General features: G+C 46.9%; 1 protein-coding gene across 2 annotated transcripts in view; it reads left to right on the top strand.

Moving 5' to 3' along the window:
• The window catches only part of IFT88 (intraflagellar transport 88), a 536518-nt gene that overhangs the window by 459961 nt on the left and 58441 nt on the right, over positions 1-18116 (top strand). For both annotated transcript variants that reach the window (XM_086935210.1, XM_086935211.1), the window contains exon 24: positions 8883-8943. In XM_086935210.1, coding sequence (XP_086791336.1) covers positions 8883-8943 — 61 coding nt within the window. The remainder of the gene's footprint in view (positions 1-8882; positions 8944-18116) is intronic.

Genomic DNA, 18116 nt, shown 5'->3' with positions numbered 1-18116 from the left:
AACATTTGTTAAGCTGCAGCTTGGGCTAGGCCCTCCTATGTACTGCTGCCTTGCTGCTGGTGTGAGACGAAGCGGCCGGTGGTACTATCCCGGTTTGAATATTGAGGTTGTGCAGATTGCACTCTGACTTGTTTGTGGATGAGGATGTAATTTGTCACGTGACCTATGTTCTAATGGATCACATCACAAACGTCCCATTTGTGAAGAAAGGAAAACCATATGCACACTGAATGTAAATTAAGCCGGGTGTATTTTTTGACTACCTGTAAACGTCTACAAATGCAGGGATGGTGGTCTGCAAGGGACAACAGGCAACCTTTCCTGGGAAACGTATGTTTTTCCAAAAGCAGTCCTTGTCCATCAAAGGAACTGGTGCTGCTTTTGAAAAAAAAAATTACTATCTGGGAAAACATTAGACAAGCACTGGTCTATAGAATCGCTGCCTGCTCTCCCCAAAGCCAGACTATATCATTCCCAAAGGGGACAGCCTCCCTGTTGTAAATCAGATACCACCCCAACTTGAGAGGTAGTAACTGCAATAGTTTTCAACCACAATTGAGGTCACAACCATTGATGTGCTCATTTGTGACTTACAAAGACAAGACTGCATCTTTCACACCCCATCCTGGATTTCATTCGGAAAAGAGTGAAAATCCTCTTATAGAAGCTGGGAAGACTTGCAACTCATTAAATGGGCTTTGTACATTGTCAAAAGATGTTTTGCAGGCACAAAACCTGATCCAGAGGCATTGCGATCAAAAACTATTACATGTGGCCAAATCTTATGACATTTCCTCCTCTGAATCTGTTCTTTCTGCACCGTACAAACCTATCCCTATCATAGGCATTGTCCTGGTTGTCTTTCTGGATAAAGAATCTGTGGAAAGAAGTAATGATTTCACGAATGATAATTGTAGAACAAGAATTTAGGGCCTCATTCCAAACTGCAGGGTAGTACCCAGAGGTAATACCACCAGGAAAAATTATGATAATGCTAATTGTGTTTATGCCAGCAAAAATGGATAATGGCCGGGGGACACTTCAGATCTGAAAATCTAAACTAGGACTCGTAAGAGGAGAAGAATAACTAATCATCCGGAATGTGGTACTCAACACGTTGCAATTGTCCTCTGTTCTTCCCATCTTGACAAGACCTCTGTTAATTTTATGCACGGTAAACATCAAAATACTGACTGTTGTAATGGTCAGTACATCTGTCTGTAGTGCATATATAGATGTAATGTTGTAATACATTAAAAATATCACACTGAATTATACATAATAGTATTATTTGTCAAAATGCAGCACCAATTAACTAATTAGAATGCTTAGATTATCTTCTTTGCATACCTTGCTGTGTTCTGTACTTTGTGTTGGAACATAATGTCTGCGTTATCACTTTGAATGTTGTGTTTTAAAACTCAATTAATGTGTCAATTGCTGCCCCTCTCACTCCAAAGGCTTGTTTCACAGACTCATTTACACAAGCAGATGGCAGTGGTCCCCATCCAAAACATGATGGTTTGTCTAAGTAGAGCAGGCAGACTGTAAGTTTCTCGGACAGTTTCTCCCCTAACTCTAAATCAGGCCCTTAGTATCCAACCTGTACAAATTGGTTGCAAACTTCGAACATTTGAGGCAGGTGCGATATATTGATAGGGAAGAAAATTGGCTATGAGGCATGGGAACAGGTGGAACTGGCCGTGAGTTGCCGTTTGGAACAGTTATTGGTTTGGGCAGACGCATGGTTAAGCTCCGCTCTCTCCCAGTTGAGCCGTAAAAAGCTCTTTCCCTTGCACCCAGTTAGAGTTATAAAACCTGTATACACATTATCACTGCTGATATGTCCAATGGCTGACAAACTTCAACCATTCACGCCTCTTACTGGTTTTGATGAGCTATTACATGCTTGGATCCTCTTTATCTACTTTCCATTCACACGCTGTCTACTACATCTATACTCCAGGCCAGTTATGACACATGACCAGCATGTCTTAACACCCCTGTAACACGCCTTATGTCCCACACTAACGTAATCACCTGGAATGTCAGGGAGTTCTATACGCCAGCGCGCAGATATGGGATATATATTTACTTGCAGCGTCATGCTACACACCTTGCATTCCTGCAGGAAACACACATCTCACAGCCGGAAATTTGTTAATTGCAACAAAAATGGAGGGGCCAGATATTCGCCACAGAGTTTTCTGCTTATAAGAGGGGAGCCTTGATATGGGTACGGCCAGGGACCCACTTCGAACCTGAGGAGACGTTAATAGATGCAAATGGCAGATAAGTATTTCTCAGGGCCGCCTTAACGGTCATCAGGTGGTGCGCGGCTCCATATATGCACCCAACACGGAGCAAGCCCCCTTGTGGCGTGAGCTCACAGGTCTGCTGTACCGCTGGTGTGACATCCCTTGGCTGCTAGGTGGCGATTTTAACTCTGTTCTAGACACAGCACATGACAGGTCATTCCCGCCCCTCCCAAAAACAACAGCGACTTCCAATGCAAGGCAGCTCGGGGACTAGTTAGCCCACTGGGACCTGACAGATGTTTGGAGAACCCTCCACCCAGGGGAATGGCTATATTCGTTTTACTCACACCCACTCAGGTTGCATGTCCGTATTGACCGTTTTGTTGCGCATAGCACGCTCACTGAGAAATGCACCGAGGCGGATTATTTAGGTAAAACGCACTCTGGTCATAACCTGTATATCATGACGCTGCAGGGGAAAGAAAAGCCTCCCATGGGACATGTATGGCGGCTCCAACCCCTGGAACTGGAGGACCCTTCATTTAGAGAGTCAGTGGCTACTACCCTGGAAGACTACTTCCAATGCAATGAGGGATCGGTTGTGGATGTCGGGGTACTGTGGGAAGGCAGTACTTAGAGGGCATTGCATGGGTCTGAATTGGTGCCTCCGGAAACAGCTGGATGATGAAGTCAAATGCATAGAAGACGATCTGACTCGCCTAAAAGCTAGGCCCGCAAGTGGCACAGCAGTTGAGCCAGAAATATATGCATGCCGATTACAATGCACTTCGGTACTGGAGCGCTTGCGCTGCCTCAATTATGCTTCGCATGCTGCACGCGCTTATTCGGCCGCAGAGAGAGCAGGCAGGCTACTAGCGCGCATGATCCGGCAGGCACCAATTATACAGCTACGTTCCGAGACTGGGCTCCTACTCACTACACAATGTAGCATTCATGATGAGTTTGCCACACATTATACCAAGGTCTATCATTCCGCGCACCACGCAGCACCTACAGATATGTAGGCGTTTTTTACACCTCTACAGGTGCGCCGCATCACGGCTGAGGAGCATGCTGAGCTGAATGAGCCACTTACACTATTGGAAATACAGGATTCAATCTCTTCCCTTGCTACCTGCAAAGCACCTGGACCGGATGGCTATCCAGCTGAATACTATAAAGCTTATCGTCAAATCCTAGCACCACGACTCCTTACAGTATATCAGAACGCGCAGGAGACAGTTAGGTTACCAGATTCACTGTGTGAATCCTTACTAGTATCCCTTCCTAAACCGCATAGAGATGCAGAGCTGATTGGTTCCTATCGACCGTTAGCACTCCTCAATACGGACTACGTATTAGCGAATATACTGGCGAACATACTTGCCCCGTTAGTGCCTCACTTAGTGCATATTGATCAAAATGGGTTTGTGCCGGCTCGGATCACATCTTTGAATCTGAGGCGATTCTTTAGAGTAACACATTACTCAGGCGTCAACTGGACGCGTGCTGGATGTTTGGTCTTGGACCTAGAGAAGGCCTTTGACACCCTGGAATGGGGTTTCCTGTTTGATGTATTGCAGAGATATGAGCTTGGCGATGTATTTCTGAGCTTCGTCAAGCTTTTATACACAAACCCCACAGCCAAGGGTCAGGACTGGATGCTATGTGTCGAACCGAGTCTCCATAAGGCGTGGCACGCATCGGGGTTGTCCACTCTCCCCTCTGTTGTTTGCGCTGGCGGTCGAACCCTTGGCGGAAGCACACCATAAGCTGACTGGGGGATTCCTTTAGGCGAAAGCATACATGCAGTATCGCTATACGCGGACGACCTGCTGGTTTACCTTAGAGACGTCGAACAGCTGTACGTAAACTGGAACACTTTGCCTTAGTGTCCGGGTTGAAAGTCAATTGGGATAAATCATGCCTCTATCCCTTCGCAGACTCTATACAAGATCCACACTTAGTCATTAATTGGAAGCCAGTACATTGGCAAATTACAGCGTTCTGATATCTCGGAGTTCATATATTCCGCGAACAGCGGGATGTCCTGGAGGGCAATCCTACACGTGACATTACAGCAGTGCGAACGCAAATGTCTTTCTGGAAAACCCTGCCCGTAGCAGTTATGGGCTGAATTGCCATAATAAAAATGGTGGTTTTGCCGTGTTAACCCTACCACTTCACTAACTTACTGCTTTACCTTCGACCTCCACTATTCAGGGAGTGTCAGTCAGACATACACCACTTTATTTGGCACGATTCGCGCAGCAGGATAGCAATGGTTAAAATGTACCTGTCAACCGCTCAGGGTGGCCTATCCCTACCAAATATGGAGCACTACTACTTAGCAGCGCAACTTCAGTGGGTGGCGCGCTGGCTCAGTGCTCGTAACCTTGGGCATACGGCGACACAGGCACCCGGACACACCCAGCCCCAAATAGTGACAAACCCACTTCAGCAGTTGTTCCTGAAGGTTGCCTAGTAATGCTATCGCCACTGCCTTCGTCTAACATACCACTTGGTACCATATGCACCCTCTCTGCCTATACTTGGCACCCCCAAAAGGCATCGAGCGGTTGTGAGAAGTTGGCCTGGTATATGATGTTCACTATTCTAGTGAGCACCTTGCACCAGTCCAAACTACCACTAGGATAGCTGGTCTATAAGGTTGACTAGGTAATCCAGCCCCTAGATTTGGTATATAGGTAGGAGCTGAGTCCCAAGACTTTAGATTTATCCTGACTGAAACTCTGAAACAAAACTCTGGACCTTTGACGATCTACTTTGCAAGAAGACGACTGAAGAATCTCCCTTGTGGTCAAGGAGTGACCACCCTGCACAAGCAGGCTCCATCCAGCGATCAACGGCTTGCTTTGTCGACGCTCCCGCCGGAGTCCGAGCACAGAGCCTGACAAGAACCGGACTTCCAAACTTCCTTCAGCCCGATCCACAGCCCCAGCAAAGCTGAGACCCGTAGAGGCGACACGAGACGTGGGACCGGACATCTTGAAAAGTCAGCGACTTGCTTACCGTGCAGCTTCTGAGGCATCCTCGAAGCTGTGCATTGGGGATTGAGAAGCCCCAGTCCCCAGCCTGTCCTCTGCACCGAAGATCAGCCCTGCACACTCCACGAGTTCTGAGTGGGGCCCTTCTGCATTTTCCTGCTCGACGCGTCTGCCCGGTCACTTGCCCGTGGGCTGGTGGCTATCTTGCCGACGAATCCTTGAATTTACACTGCTGGTCTGGTTGCTCCAGACTGGCCCCTGTTTCCCTGAAAAGAAGCAGCCCATCAGACCTTGCTGGTCTGATTAAGAAGCCAACTTCGATTCTTGCGTGGGTTGCCTTTGCCAAGGCTTGTTGACTCCAATCCGGAAGCCGACCCCGCCGACAACGAGAGCCTTCGTGGGACAGTCCGTGCCTGACTCCTGGTCGTCGTCAACGCCTCCTGTTCCACGTTGCTGCAGAGACAAGCTTCACGACATCACCTGATTGCTTCACGACAATGCCTGGTTCCTTCCTGGTCACTGGCTAGTGACCCAGACTCTGTCCCCTCTGCTTTCAGGTACTCCTCATCCTCGATCCGCCCTTGGATCCAACCGGACACTTCTCTCCTGGTCGCCTGCAGCTTCTTTCTTCAAGGCTCCGTGGGATTCAGCGACGAAACCCGACACACTTTGACACCTATGCCCCCGCTTCCTGTGGGTGAGGTAACGCAAGTACTCCGGTGCTCCTGTGGGTATTGACTATCCAACTGTCTAGGTTTCAAGTAACTTTCATCGAGTCCAGTCAGAAGTGCCCTAAAAGAACTACTTTCCCTCTTTTATGTTCCCATTCATTCTCTATGGTAACTTGTGTGTGAGTAAAGACTCTGCACACGCCTCCCGTGGGCCTCCTGCTCCCTAACTCTTGGTAGTACAGCGTAGCCCCAGCGATTCCCTAGGCCCTAGGCCTATTCACTTTTCGTGTAGTGGTCCTTATACCACTATTTTAGTATATGGTTTAGCGTGCCCCTAGAGCCCTACTGTATTTTGTGCAACTTATTGTATTTTAATTAAGTATCTTGTTATGTGCTTGTGCCTCTGACCCCATAAAGAGTTCAGAGGGATAGTCTAGAAATAAATACATATATATTTTATATATATCCTGTGTGGTGTCCTTTCAATTGGTATTTAAAGGGGTTACAAATGGTAAAACAGTTGGCTTCACACGCCCTCTTGAGTTTAGCCTAAGACTGCTTTGTCCATGCTACCACTAGGATAGCTGGTCTATAAGGTTGGCTTTACAACCATCACCATAAGGGTTGTTTGGACTGGTGCAAGGTGCTTACTAGAATAGTGAACATCATATACCAGGCCAACTTCTCACAGCGGTATCCACCGCAGAGCTCACACAGTCGGAGGAAGTGGGCATACTGACAGTGGGAGACTGATTTAATGACGGGCAGCGTATCCCTTTTGAGAACCAGGCGGAAAGTACTGCCCAACTGCAAGGGCAGTTCCTTCTCCATGCCGCGGTGACCCGCACATTGACCACATGCTTGGGAACCACATTACAGGAACCTGACACGCACTTAACCATACAATTTTTACACGAGAATCACTTAGAGCTCACACAGCACCGCCACTGCTCTCTCTGCGGACCCAATGGGATGCGGACCTCCAGCAACAGGTCACGGATTGCGAATGGGCCTACATGCTGGAAAACCCTGTGTGAATTCCCCGTAACGCGTGATTTAGGCTTATCCAGTACTACATACTTCATAGAGCTTACCTCACACCTGCCAAAATCAATAAAAATTTTAATCGTACAGATGCCAAGTGTGCTCGATGTAATGAATTGGGGGATGCTACATGTGCTATGGTCCTGCACTGTTATACAGCCCAACTGAGCTGAAATTGTTAGGAGACTGGTGTCATGTACTGAACGGACACTGGACTGGACATGGGAGGTATGCATCCTAGGTCTTTACCATAGCTCCAAGAGACATAAGGTGACGTCCAGATATATTGACCTAGGCCTTATAGTAGCTAAACAATTACTCACACGCCGTTGGAATTCGCCTGAACCCCCGGCGGTCGAAGCCTGGTACCAGTCTCTCTTGTGCTGGGCACAGGCGGAGAGTGTTGCACTCCGCCGAGAAGATGCAATAGGAATACGTACGCAATCATTAGCACCAGCATGGGACACAATCTTGTTAGATTTTCGTGCAGCAGATCAGGATTGGAACGCACCACCCAATACGACAACTCATTCTGACGACCTTACTGCACCACCAATAGCACACGTCCGGACCCAATTAGTGCATAGATAGGATGCAATTGGTTCCCCATCATCCCTGACACTTTTAACTTACAAAGTAATCACATAAACAGAAGTGTTCTTATATATTTGTTTTAACCTTTGCCACCAGGCCAGCAATTCCTTAGCAATTCCTTATTAGATTGGATTTATATCTCTTCTTATTAACTCATGTAGTCCAAGCTATTGGAGTGTATCACTATTCAGCATATTTGTATATGTAGATGCGGGCTGAGACTATTTACATGTTTTATCTTTCTGTTTTTATATTTTGAACTATGCCCCATCTTACCAAAAATGGACATGTAACCTTCTGTCCAAGACATGAGGGTAAATCGTACACAACTAAGCTGTAAACTGTAACGAACACAGTTATCAGATATTATTTATCATGTATACAGACTTTTCTGAACTGTTGTTGTTTGACAAAGTTTTATGTTACTATAAAAAACAATAAAAACAAATGTAAATAAAAAAAATGAGGCATGGGAACAACTTTGGAAGGAAGTAGGGGCGCAAAACAAGTCAGTGGCAAATAGAGAAACTTAGATCAAAGTGATTATGGGGTGGTACATTCCACAAGATAAGATAAATCAAATGTTCTTCTGTAGTTTGAGGGACTGCTGGAGGGGATGCAGAGGATGGTGGGGTAGAACCCATACACATATGGTGGTAGTGTCCAAAGGTGCCCTGGAAGGGGATGTTAGCAGCCATAATGACCATAAATGGTATCCCCATACCAAAAGTGTGTCGCTGACAATCTTTGGACTGAGGTTAGAAGGAGTGGAGACATTAACTGGTAGAAGATGAAAATTAGGAGTTCTAGTTGTTGGTGTGTGCCAAGATGGTAATACCTCGAAATGTCAACATACAGGGAGGGAAACCAATAGGGAATATGCCCCAGAACAAGAAGGGCTACACTACAATAACCCTATTCCTCCTTGAATAATTGTGGCAAACCTGCAGCTGCCTTGAGAACTAGCTGGATGACCCTTAAAAGAGAACAATTGAAGCAAGAAAAGACTTAAGCCTGAAATAAAGACACATAGAAATGAATCTCCTGAATGAGGGATGAATCTGAAACTTTTTTGTTTTGCTGTTTGTGGACTTTTCTGTACTTATTTCCCTGTTGTATACACTCAATTCATGTCAAAGGAAGAGACAGATATAAAGGGGGTGACTTGAGATTGAGTAGAGTGGCAATCTATTAGTTATTGAATTGAATTCCAATCAAAGTATTTACAAACTCAATAAATTGATTTTGAAAAAGAAATCTCTTTTCAGCTATAAATACGAATTTAAAGTAAATCTTTATTTTTGTAGCGTGTCAGGTCTGGTAGAGATGGCAGTGGACGTGGTCGTCGAGAGGGAAGTGCCAGCAGTGGTATGTACCAAAAACTAAATGAAGCTACCGAAAAACATTTCAACTTATGCTCAGTAATTTTGTATCAGTAATGTTTGATGGAGAAGTAACTTACTTTCAGTAATGATATTTCTGTTGGATATGTAATGTTCCTGCAGATTCACCACTTTATTCCTTCTAGGCTTCAGACAGGTCCAGAAACCATTTCTCCACCAATGCCAGGTGGTGCCATGTGCCTCCACCCGCTACCCTGCCTCAGTACATGATGTCACTGGGGTAATTTAAAGGCCAACAAACATGTTGACATCAGTTTCTGATATTTATCCTGCGCCCCATCAACCAGTCAACGAGTGTGGAGAGAATTAGAGAGAGACACTAAAGCAACAAATGCAGCCCATAACATGGTTGTTTACTTTGTGAATCTATGATGGCATTAGCTCATCGAGGAGGGAGGACAGTCAGACTGGGATTCAGCATTGGTCTTTGGTTTCTTTCCTTCTTAATCTGTGGGAAGCCTATGTATCCACCAGAAATATTGTACAAATGTAAGTAACCTTTTCTTCTGATGGATACATCTTTCCACAAATCCCTCACCTTAAATGAGCACCAAAGGAATACCTCTCTCTGAGGGGTAGACCTGAGTAGTGCCAGTTAACCAAGAAAAATATCACACAGGATGGGCAAAGCGCTGCCTGCCTGAGACTTGAGGCAGTAATGCCCATGATGCTGCCTGACTGGGTCTGGCAACAGGCACGCCTCCGGAAAGGGCCACAGAAGCAGCCATGGCTTGGTGGAATGATAGCAAATAGAGAAGTGCACCAGCACAAGTCCAATAAAGAGTCTAATTTGTAAAGTCAACCGCCAAGTGTTTATTGTTTCTTCTTCATCCAAATATATAACAAGATTCAGCCAACGTGTTTAATTCCAAAAGAATTTAAAACTTCATCAGGGCTTAATAGTGTAGAATACTAATGTATCAAGATAGATATCAAATGCGTATATATAGTTCCATCCAATGTCAAACGGTCTGTTGAGAAACCAGTATAAGCTGTGTTATCAATCTCCACAGTCACACAGTCATAATAAATGATAATGAACAGTCGCCACAGGAACCATGATAAGTATCCATGTGCTTCTTTTTAAAGATAGTCCCAGTAAGTCTTGTTGGAATGAGCATGATTACACTCGTGGAAGGGGTCTTTATTGGCCTGTGCATATCCAATCATGATACAAAGGATGACCCAACATGCAACTGTGCATTTGGTCAATTCCTTGCCCTTTTTAGCTCCAGCAAAACCCACAAAAATCTGGTCATCACCTACATACTGTTGAGTGCGGTCTGTGTAGTACAACACTACACCCCTGAGATCCAGCCTAGTCAGACATTCCTAGTACATGGTTGGATGTGAAGGAGGAGAAGGATGAAACAGTAATAGTTTGTGTCAAATGGAATGCATAAACCACTTGGATAAAGAGGATGGGAAGGTGCAAAGAACCAGCTTATCCAAGTCTGAGAAGGGTGGGCAAATTGGCAGGGCCTGGAGTTCTCTGATCCTGCGTGCAGAAGTAATAACCAGCAATAAAACTATTTTCAGAGTAAGGAATCCAATCATGTGCATCAGCTTCAGTGAAGATGCCATCAAGAAAGTCAAAATGAGGACCTGATCTCACTGGGAAACACAGACCTTTCAAGAAAATGCACTTTTAGTGGCAATTTAAACAGGTTGAACAGGTGGACTCATAAAAGCATGCTAGGTTGTCAGACCAAGCTGAGCAAAGGATACAAATCCTAAGTCATCAGAATGGTAGGACTTTTAACAGGTTGTGGCCTTCTCGCTGAAATAAGTTAGTCCAACATCTTGCATAGATGTTTTTAGCAGCAGAATTTCTGGTTACCAACATGACATTGCACATCAGAATGACAAGATGATTTAATTAAGACCACTTTATCTTCATGTGTGGAACTTCAGCATCCAGGCTATTGGGGAAGAGGTGCTGACCATACGGCTGCCAAAGCAAATCCAGTTTGCACAGGAGAGGACAGGTCAGCCGAATACTGAGTGCAAACAGATAGTCATAACAGATCCTCTTCACCCCGTCTGAGGCGATAAAGATCAGCTGTGTTTGATCCTCCCACACTTTCTACAGCAAAACTGGTGAAAAACACTTACAGGAGGTCCTGAGACCAGTTGAACCTGAAGGCATCCCGAGGGAGTCATTCAGATGATGGTGTATGGCACACCACCAAGGATACTTCCTTTATTGGGCTGTGACGAAGACATCCATAAATGCAATTCACAATCTGCAGAAGATTGCCTCTGTCTTCTCCGAGAGCACCACCCACTTACGCTTCTCAGTGAGATGTGATTGAGAGCATTAGCTTTCACATTAAAAGTGCCAGGTGAGCTGCTTCTGGAATGAGTCCTCATTATTGCACCCATGTCTGCAGGCGAATCGCTTACCAATATAGGGTCCTTGACCTTACTCCCTGTATGTTGATGGACTGGATGGTGGTGGAGTTGTACAACTCTGCTTCATGAGGTGGAGTGGAAAAGAGCCTTGAGGACAAAATGGACCACCCACATCATGGGAACTTTTATGTTCAGGTCCTACTCGGTCTCAAACCAAAGGCCCCATGTCAACATGTAGCCCAGATGAACACAGCCAATGAGGCAGCATCCATGACCACAGTATCTTTAACTAGTACAGTGGCCAAAAGGGCGACCCCACAGAAGGTTGGATGGGTTCAAACCACCTGTGAAGATCCTGATGCCCCGACTGGAAGATCAGCACCTGAGATTAGAGGCCAGCTTGTCTTGCTGGATTAACAAGCGCAGAAGGCGGGGATACAGCATTGGTTGTAGGTTTCTGTCCTTCTTAATGAGCAGAATGTAAGAGGAATGCAGTCCTATGCCATTCGCGTTCAGAAGCACCGCTTATGATCCTTTTTTTCAAAATAACAGTGAAATGTGCCTCCAAGACCTAGGTGTGAGTGGGCAAGCACGCTCAAAGAAGGGGGTGGTCAAGCAGGAAGGAAACGTCATAGCCACAGCGGATCTGCTGGATGACAGAGCAGTCTGTTGAGATCAGTTCCCAATTGTTAATAAATTGAAGACCCTTCCTCACCGGAAGATGATGATGTGAAGGAAAGGTATCAGAGGGGTTGTGAGGTGGCAAAACCGCAGAGGATGTTGGGCACTGGCTTTGAAGCTGGTGATGCAGACTAGATCCAACCCTGTCTCAAAAGGATTGGTACACCTACAGAACCATGTGGATAGGCTCAGATGGATGCTGTTACTTCTGATAGTGCTAATGGAATTTCCAGGCACAGAGCTCTGACTGCACTATGCTTTCCTTGAAGAGTTCCAAAGAAAAATGTACTTTCTCTTCAAATAGCCATTCTCCATAATGGGCATATCCATAAGCTTAGCCTGGAACATCTGCCAAAAAGTCAGTAGAGCGAATCAAGCATGTTACTGCAGTATGACAGCTGTGCCCATAGACCCGGCAATGGTGTCTGCAGAATCAAAGTTACATTTCAGGACCTAGTTTGACTCATCCAGGCCATCTCTCACTAGGCCAAAGAATGGTCTTTTCATATGTTCTGGCAGGCTGACGATTGTTTCACCAGTCTCCATTAAGGCGTGCAGATTGCAGTAAAAAAAGGTAGATGCCTTTAGCTGTGTGTAGTACCAAGCTACTGGTGGCAGGAAAAAACTTTGTGAACAAAAGTGTAAGACATCTTGAACTCTGTCCAGAGGATTTGTAGAAAAGGAATGTGGATTGTGAGGACAGGGCTTGAACAACCAGACTCTCCAGTGACGGGCGGAAGGAAAAAGGGCCCGTTTATTTGAGGCTGGCCTACGGCAATAGGTCTTATCCCTGTTCTAAAAAGGGTCTTCTCCCTTGCAGAAATCATATGGTCTAGGGGAGCCTCATTGAACGAAAGCAAGAGCTACTCAGAAATGTTCGAGGATTAGCCACGAGCCTCTCCTTTGTCCCACGAAATATACTTTCCCCTATTGCTGGCTGTTTACCCGCTCCCCTTCTCACCTTCTACTTTAAAAGCCATTGCAAAATATAATTTTTGTGTAGCTCTCTTTTACTTTACATCTATGTTTACACTATGGAAGTCTCAGACATAGAGACTTCCTTCATCTCAGGGTCAGTGAAAGGGTGTTTGCCCACCCTTCATAAATCAGGAGAATTAACTGCTCTCTCTTTTAGGGCTTTTGGCCTTCATCTCTGTTACTTCTCTTATTCTCTAAGCAGAGAGGGCAGAACCAGCTCGTTGGTGAGTCGTTTGCAATCCATCTAATTTTCCATGCATTATATTACCCAGTTTTGCTCTCTCTCTCTCTCTCTCATTGTAAGCCTTCCCTGTGTGTCTTAGCCATCTTACCTCTCGTTTGCGCCCTAGGGGTTTGTACGCACTTTTGTTATCGCTGCAAGGCATGCCCCTCCCCTCCCCCCTTCCTTCCTTGGGCTTGGTTATTGTGGTTCTCTCCACTCTTTCACTAAAAAAACCCATTCAGAGGATTATTTGGAGAAAACTGAACTCATCGTCCTTGTGAAGGGGAGAGCTGGAAAAACCATGCCGTATATTTGCCATGCATTTATGAGATGCTCAAGTGGTCTGTAAAATCTTGACGTGGTAAAAATTGGTTTATACTCTAGCAAAACATAAAAAAGTTACCAAATCCAGAATTAGGAAAGCTAAGACTCTGGTCCAGGCAGCACTCTCCTCGGCAGCTCTGCCGGTTGTTGCCCGCCCGCAGCCCTTCACCAGCAGAGTTCGAGCCTTGCGCCCGCCTCTGTTTCAGGTTATTTTGTGGATTTTTGAGTTGTGTTTTCCTGTGCATCTCTGTTATTTAGTGCTCTTAGCACTCCAGCCACTATAATCTTTTTCCCCTTGACCAGCAGAGTTCGAGCCTCACGCCCGCCTCTGATTCAGGTTATTGTGGATTATTGAGTTGTGTTTTTGTGCATTACTGTTGATTTAGCGCTCTTAGCGCTCCTGCCACTGTAGTCTTTTTTCCGCTGTGTCCTGCTCATTACTCCGTTGTCCCCACCGCTGCTCTTAGTCTGTTAACCCCTTACCCCATGACCCACTCCCACCTCCATCTCTACTCCCGCCCCCCCCTTCCATACATAATGGCGACCTAAGGCAAGCCTGTCTGCGCCCGTCCGTGACCCAACCGTGACCAGCGCCAGGAACCCTGGTTCTCCTGGTCTCCACCACTACGACTCAGCCACTCTCACAACCCCAGTGGCCATACTGATTGTGTAAGATGTGCGCCCAACATGACCCATGGGCAGTTCTCGTGCGGACACTGCCGAAGATCTTTCACCGTTGACGAGACACCCGCAACCGCCGTATAGACGCCGACTGAACAACCCACTGAAAGCATGACTTGAATCCTTCTCAACATGCGCTCCCTTCACCAACACGCCGTAGAGATCTGGGACCAGATCGACACCCTCTCGCTCGACGTCGCATTCTTCATGGAAACTTGGATCAACGCCACCTCCGGCCGACATCGCCACAGCAATCCCTGATGGCTACAAGATCCAGAGAAGGGAGGAGGACTCGCCATCGCACACAAGACTCCCCTCCGACTCTCCACATCCAACACGAGCGACCCCCCCACTCCAACACGGAACACCTCCACTTCCAGATTTAAACCAACCCAGGGACCACACTACGCGGCACCCTCATCTACAGACTGCCAGGATCCCGCGACCAGCCCGCAACCACCATCGCTAAGCTCGCCGCACCCCACACCATCACCTCCACAGACTAAATCCTGCTTCGGGGCCTGAACTTCCACCTCGATAACAGCCAGGAGCCTGACTACTCCACACTCCTCGAGAACCTCGCCATCCTAGGACTGAAACAGCTTGTCAGTACTCCCACCCACAGGGCGGGCCACACCCTCGACCCCATCTTTGCGGGAGGATCAAACATCTGCTTCAGCCACACCACCCAGCCCCTCTGGACATTACACCACTATGTCCATTTCACTTTCAACACCACCACCGCACCCAAGACCTCCCCACGCCCACCGCGACAGAACTGGAGTAAGGTCACCGGGGAGCACCTGAACTCCGCCCTCCTCCAAGACCCCCAAGGCCACGACCGACACCAACTCCGCCGCCAGGAAATTCCACCGCTGGGTCTCCTGCTGTGCCGACAAGCTGGCACCTCTCGGGCGCTCTGCCAATAAACGCCCACTGAGGGCCACCTGGTTCACCACCGAACTCCAAGAAGCCAGACGCTCCTGCAGACACTTGGAGAAAACTTGGAGGCACCAGTAGAACACGGAGGCATGGAACAACCACACGAGTGCTCTGAAGGACTACCACCAGCGTTTAAGGGACACCAAAAGGACCTTCATCAGAGACAAAGTCAAGACCAACGCATCGAAAGTCAAGGAACTGTTCAACGTTATTCAGCAGTTCGCAAAACCAATCTGCGAATCAACTGACATCACACCCTCCCAGGAACTCTGCGACAAACTCAGCTCCTACTTCCACCTGAAGATCAAGGCCCTATACGACAACTTCAGCAAGCCAGCAGAAAACAGCACCACATCACCGTCGAGAAGCCAACCATCACGTCCTGGGCCCCCGCATCCGTCGAGCACATCTCCTCAACCATGAAGAAGACGCACTCAGGAGCCCTAACGGACCCCTGCCCCCTCACATCTTCCACAGGGCCGCCGCTATCATCGCACCCGAACTAGGACGTACAATCAACTCCTCCCTCATATCCGGCATCTGCCCAGACGACTGGAAACGCGCAGAGGTGAAACCCCTCCTCAAGAAACCAACGGCTGACCCAACTGACCTTAAGAATTACGGGCCCATCTCTCTCCTCCCCTTTGCAGCCAAAGTCACCGAAAGACTCGTGAACGCCCAGCTGACCGCCTTCATCGAAGAAAACTGCTTCCTAGACGCTTCCCAGTCTGGCTTCAGCAGCAACCACGTGTGTGAGTAAAAACCCTAGGCAATCAATAACAATGGCAAAACAAGTAACATCAATTGACAGTAAAAACTAAAGGTGAACAAGAAAAATTAAAATAGTCAAGATTTCAATATAAACAATTAAAAATCATACAAATACATAACATTTTCATAAACATATAAAGTGGGCATAGTAATAAAAAACAAACATTTCATTCCTAATAATACATCTGAAAATACAACTCATTTAATTAATAAAAATCACACTGTGGCAAGTGTCAGCAGCAACCACAGCACCAAGACCACCCTCCTCTCAGCCTCCGACGACATCCGCATGCTGCTAGACCAGGGACACACCGCAGCCCTCATCCTCCTAGACCTCTCCACAGCCTTCGACACCGTCTTACATCGAACACTAGCCGCTAGACTCCACAACGCAGGAATACTGGGATCCGCCCTCGACTGGATCCAATCTTTCCTCTCTGACAGAACCCAGAGGATCAGACTCCCCCCCCCCTTCCTCAGACCCCACTGACATCGTCTGTGGAGTGCCCCAAGGGTCTTCACTAAGCCCAACGCTCTTCAACATCTACATGGCCCCTATCGCCACCATCGTCAGAGAGAACAGGCTTAGCATGGTATCCTACGCCGACGACACCCAACTCATCCACTCCCTCACCAAGAACCCAGAAATCACTAGACTCCGCTTCTAGGAAGGAATGAGAAACGTAGCAGCCTGGATGAAGGATAGGTGCCGAAAGCTCAACTCCGAGAAGACCGAGGTCCCCATCCTCGGACCCTGCACCTTCACCTGGGACAACACCTGGTGGCGCTCGGGAGCCCACCCACCCCGACAGACCACGCTCGGAACCTCTGCATAATCCTTTCCATTAACCGCTAGATGAACACTGTCTCCTCCACCAAGTTTCAACTGCCTCCGCATCCTCCGTAAGACCTTCAAATGGATCCCCCCCTGACTGCAGAAAGACCGTACCCACTCACTCATTACCAGCCGACTTGACTACGGCAACGCCCTCTATGCCGGAATCAACAACACTCTTATACGCAAGCTCCAAACCGTCCAGAACACCGCAGCCAGGCTCCTCCTAGGGACACCGCGCCACGAACATCTGACCCAACACCTACGAAGCCTCCACTGGCTCCCCGTCGAGAAGAGGGTCACCTTCAAACTCCTCACCCACGCCTACAAACCTCTCACCAACATCGGACCCAGATACCTCAATGAGTATGTTTCCACATACCCAAGAGGAACCTCCGCTCCGCTTACCATGCCCTGGCAGAGGTCCCCCGCATCCGCAGAAGCAGAACCGGCAGGAGAACTTTCTCCTACATCGCAGCCAAAACTTGGAATGAGCTCCCGGTCAACATCAGACGCTCCTCAACCCTCCACACGTTCAGGAAGGACCTCAAGGCCTTGCTCTTCGACTGACCCAGAGCTGTTCCCCCCTTCCCCCACGCCCTGAGACCCTCACGGGGGAGTAGCGCACTTTATAAACCACTGATTGAGAGTTTATAAAGTTACTGACTCCAGAGTTTAAAAAGTTACCGAGTTTATTAAGTTACCTTCTCCAGAATTTAAAACGCTACCGACTCCAGAGTTTAAAAAGCTACCGACTCCAGAGTTTATAAAGTTACCGACTCCAGAGTTTTAAAAAGTTACTGACTCCAGAGTTTAAAAAGTTACAGACCCTAGAGTTTAAAAAGTTACCGACTCCAGAGTTTAAAAAGTTACCGACTCCAGAGTTTAAAAAGTTACCGACTCCAAAGTTTATAAAGTTACCAACTCCAGAGTTTAAAAAGTTACTGACTCCAGAGTTTAAAACGTTACCGACCCTAGAGTTTAAAAAGTTACCGACTCCACAGTTTAATAATTTACAGACTCCAGAGCTGGGTGGTAACCTGTTTGCAAAAGGAAAAGAAAAAGGTTTAGACTCTAACAAATTATCGCCCCTAAGGACAGATGAATAGAGTATTTTTCCTTGGTTGTCCCAAACATTGAATTAGTTGTTTCTTGAGAATATTCTGACCGTAAAGTTTATTCTTTGAAAATGCTTTAATCAAACCAATCTGATTTTTTGTGAACTGTTTTTACTTTGTTTGACTTCTTTTATGTGATTTTGGGGAGAACTCGTGACCTTTTTATAAATATTTCTATTTATTTTATCTGCTTACACCTGTAAAAATATACTCCCTGCTGAAAGTAAAAA

Source organism: Lissotriton vulgaris, chromosome 8 (assembly GCF_964263255.1).
Source record: "Lissotriton vulgaris chromosome 8, aLisVul1.2, whole genome shotgun sequence".
Classification (NCBI taxonomy): Eukaryota; Metazoa; Chordata; class Amphibia; order Caudata; family Salamandridae; genus Lissotriton; species Lissotriton vulgaris.
The sequence above is the reverse complement of the archived record's forward strand: the minus strand, read 5'-3'. Positions and strand labels throughout refer to the sequence as shown.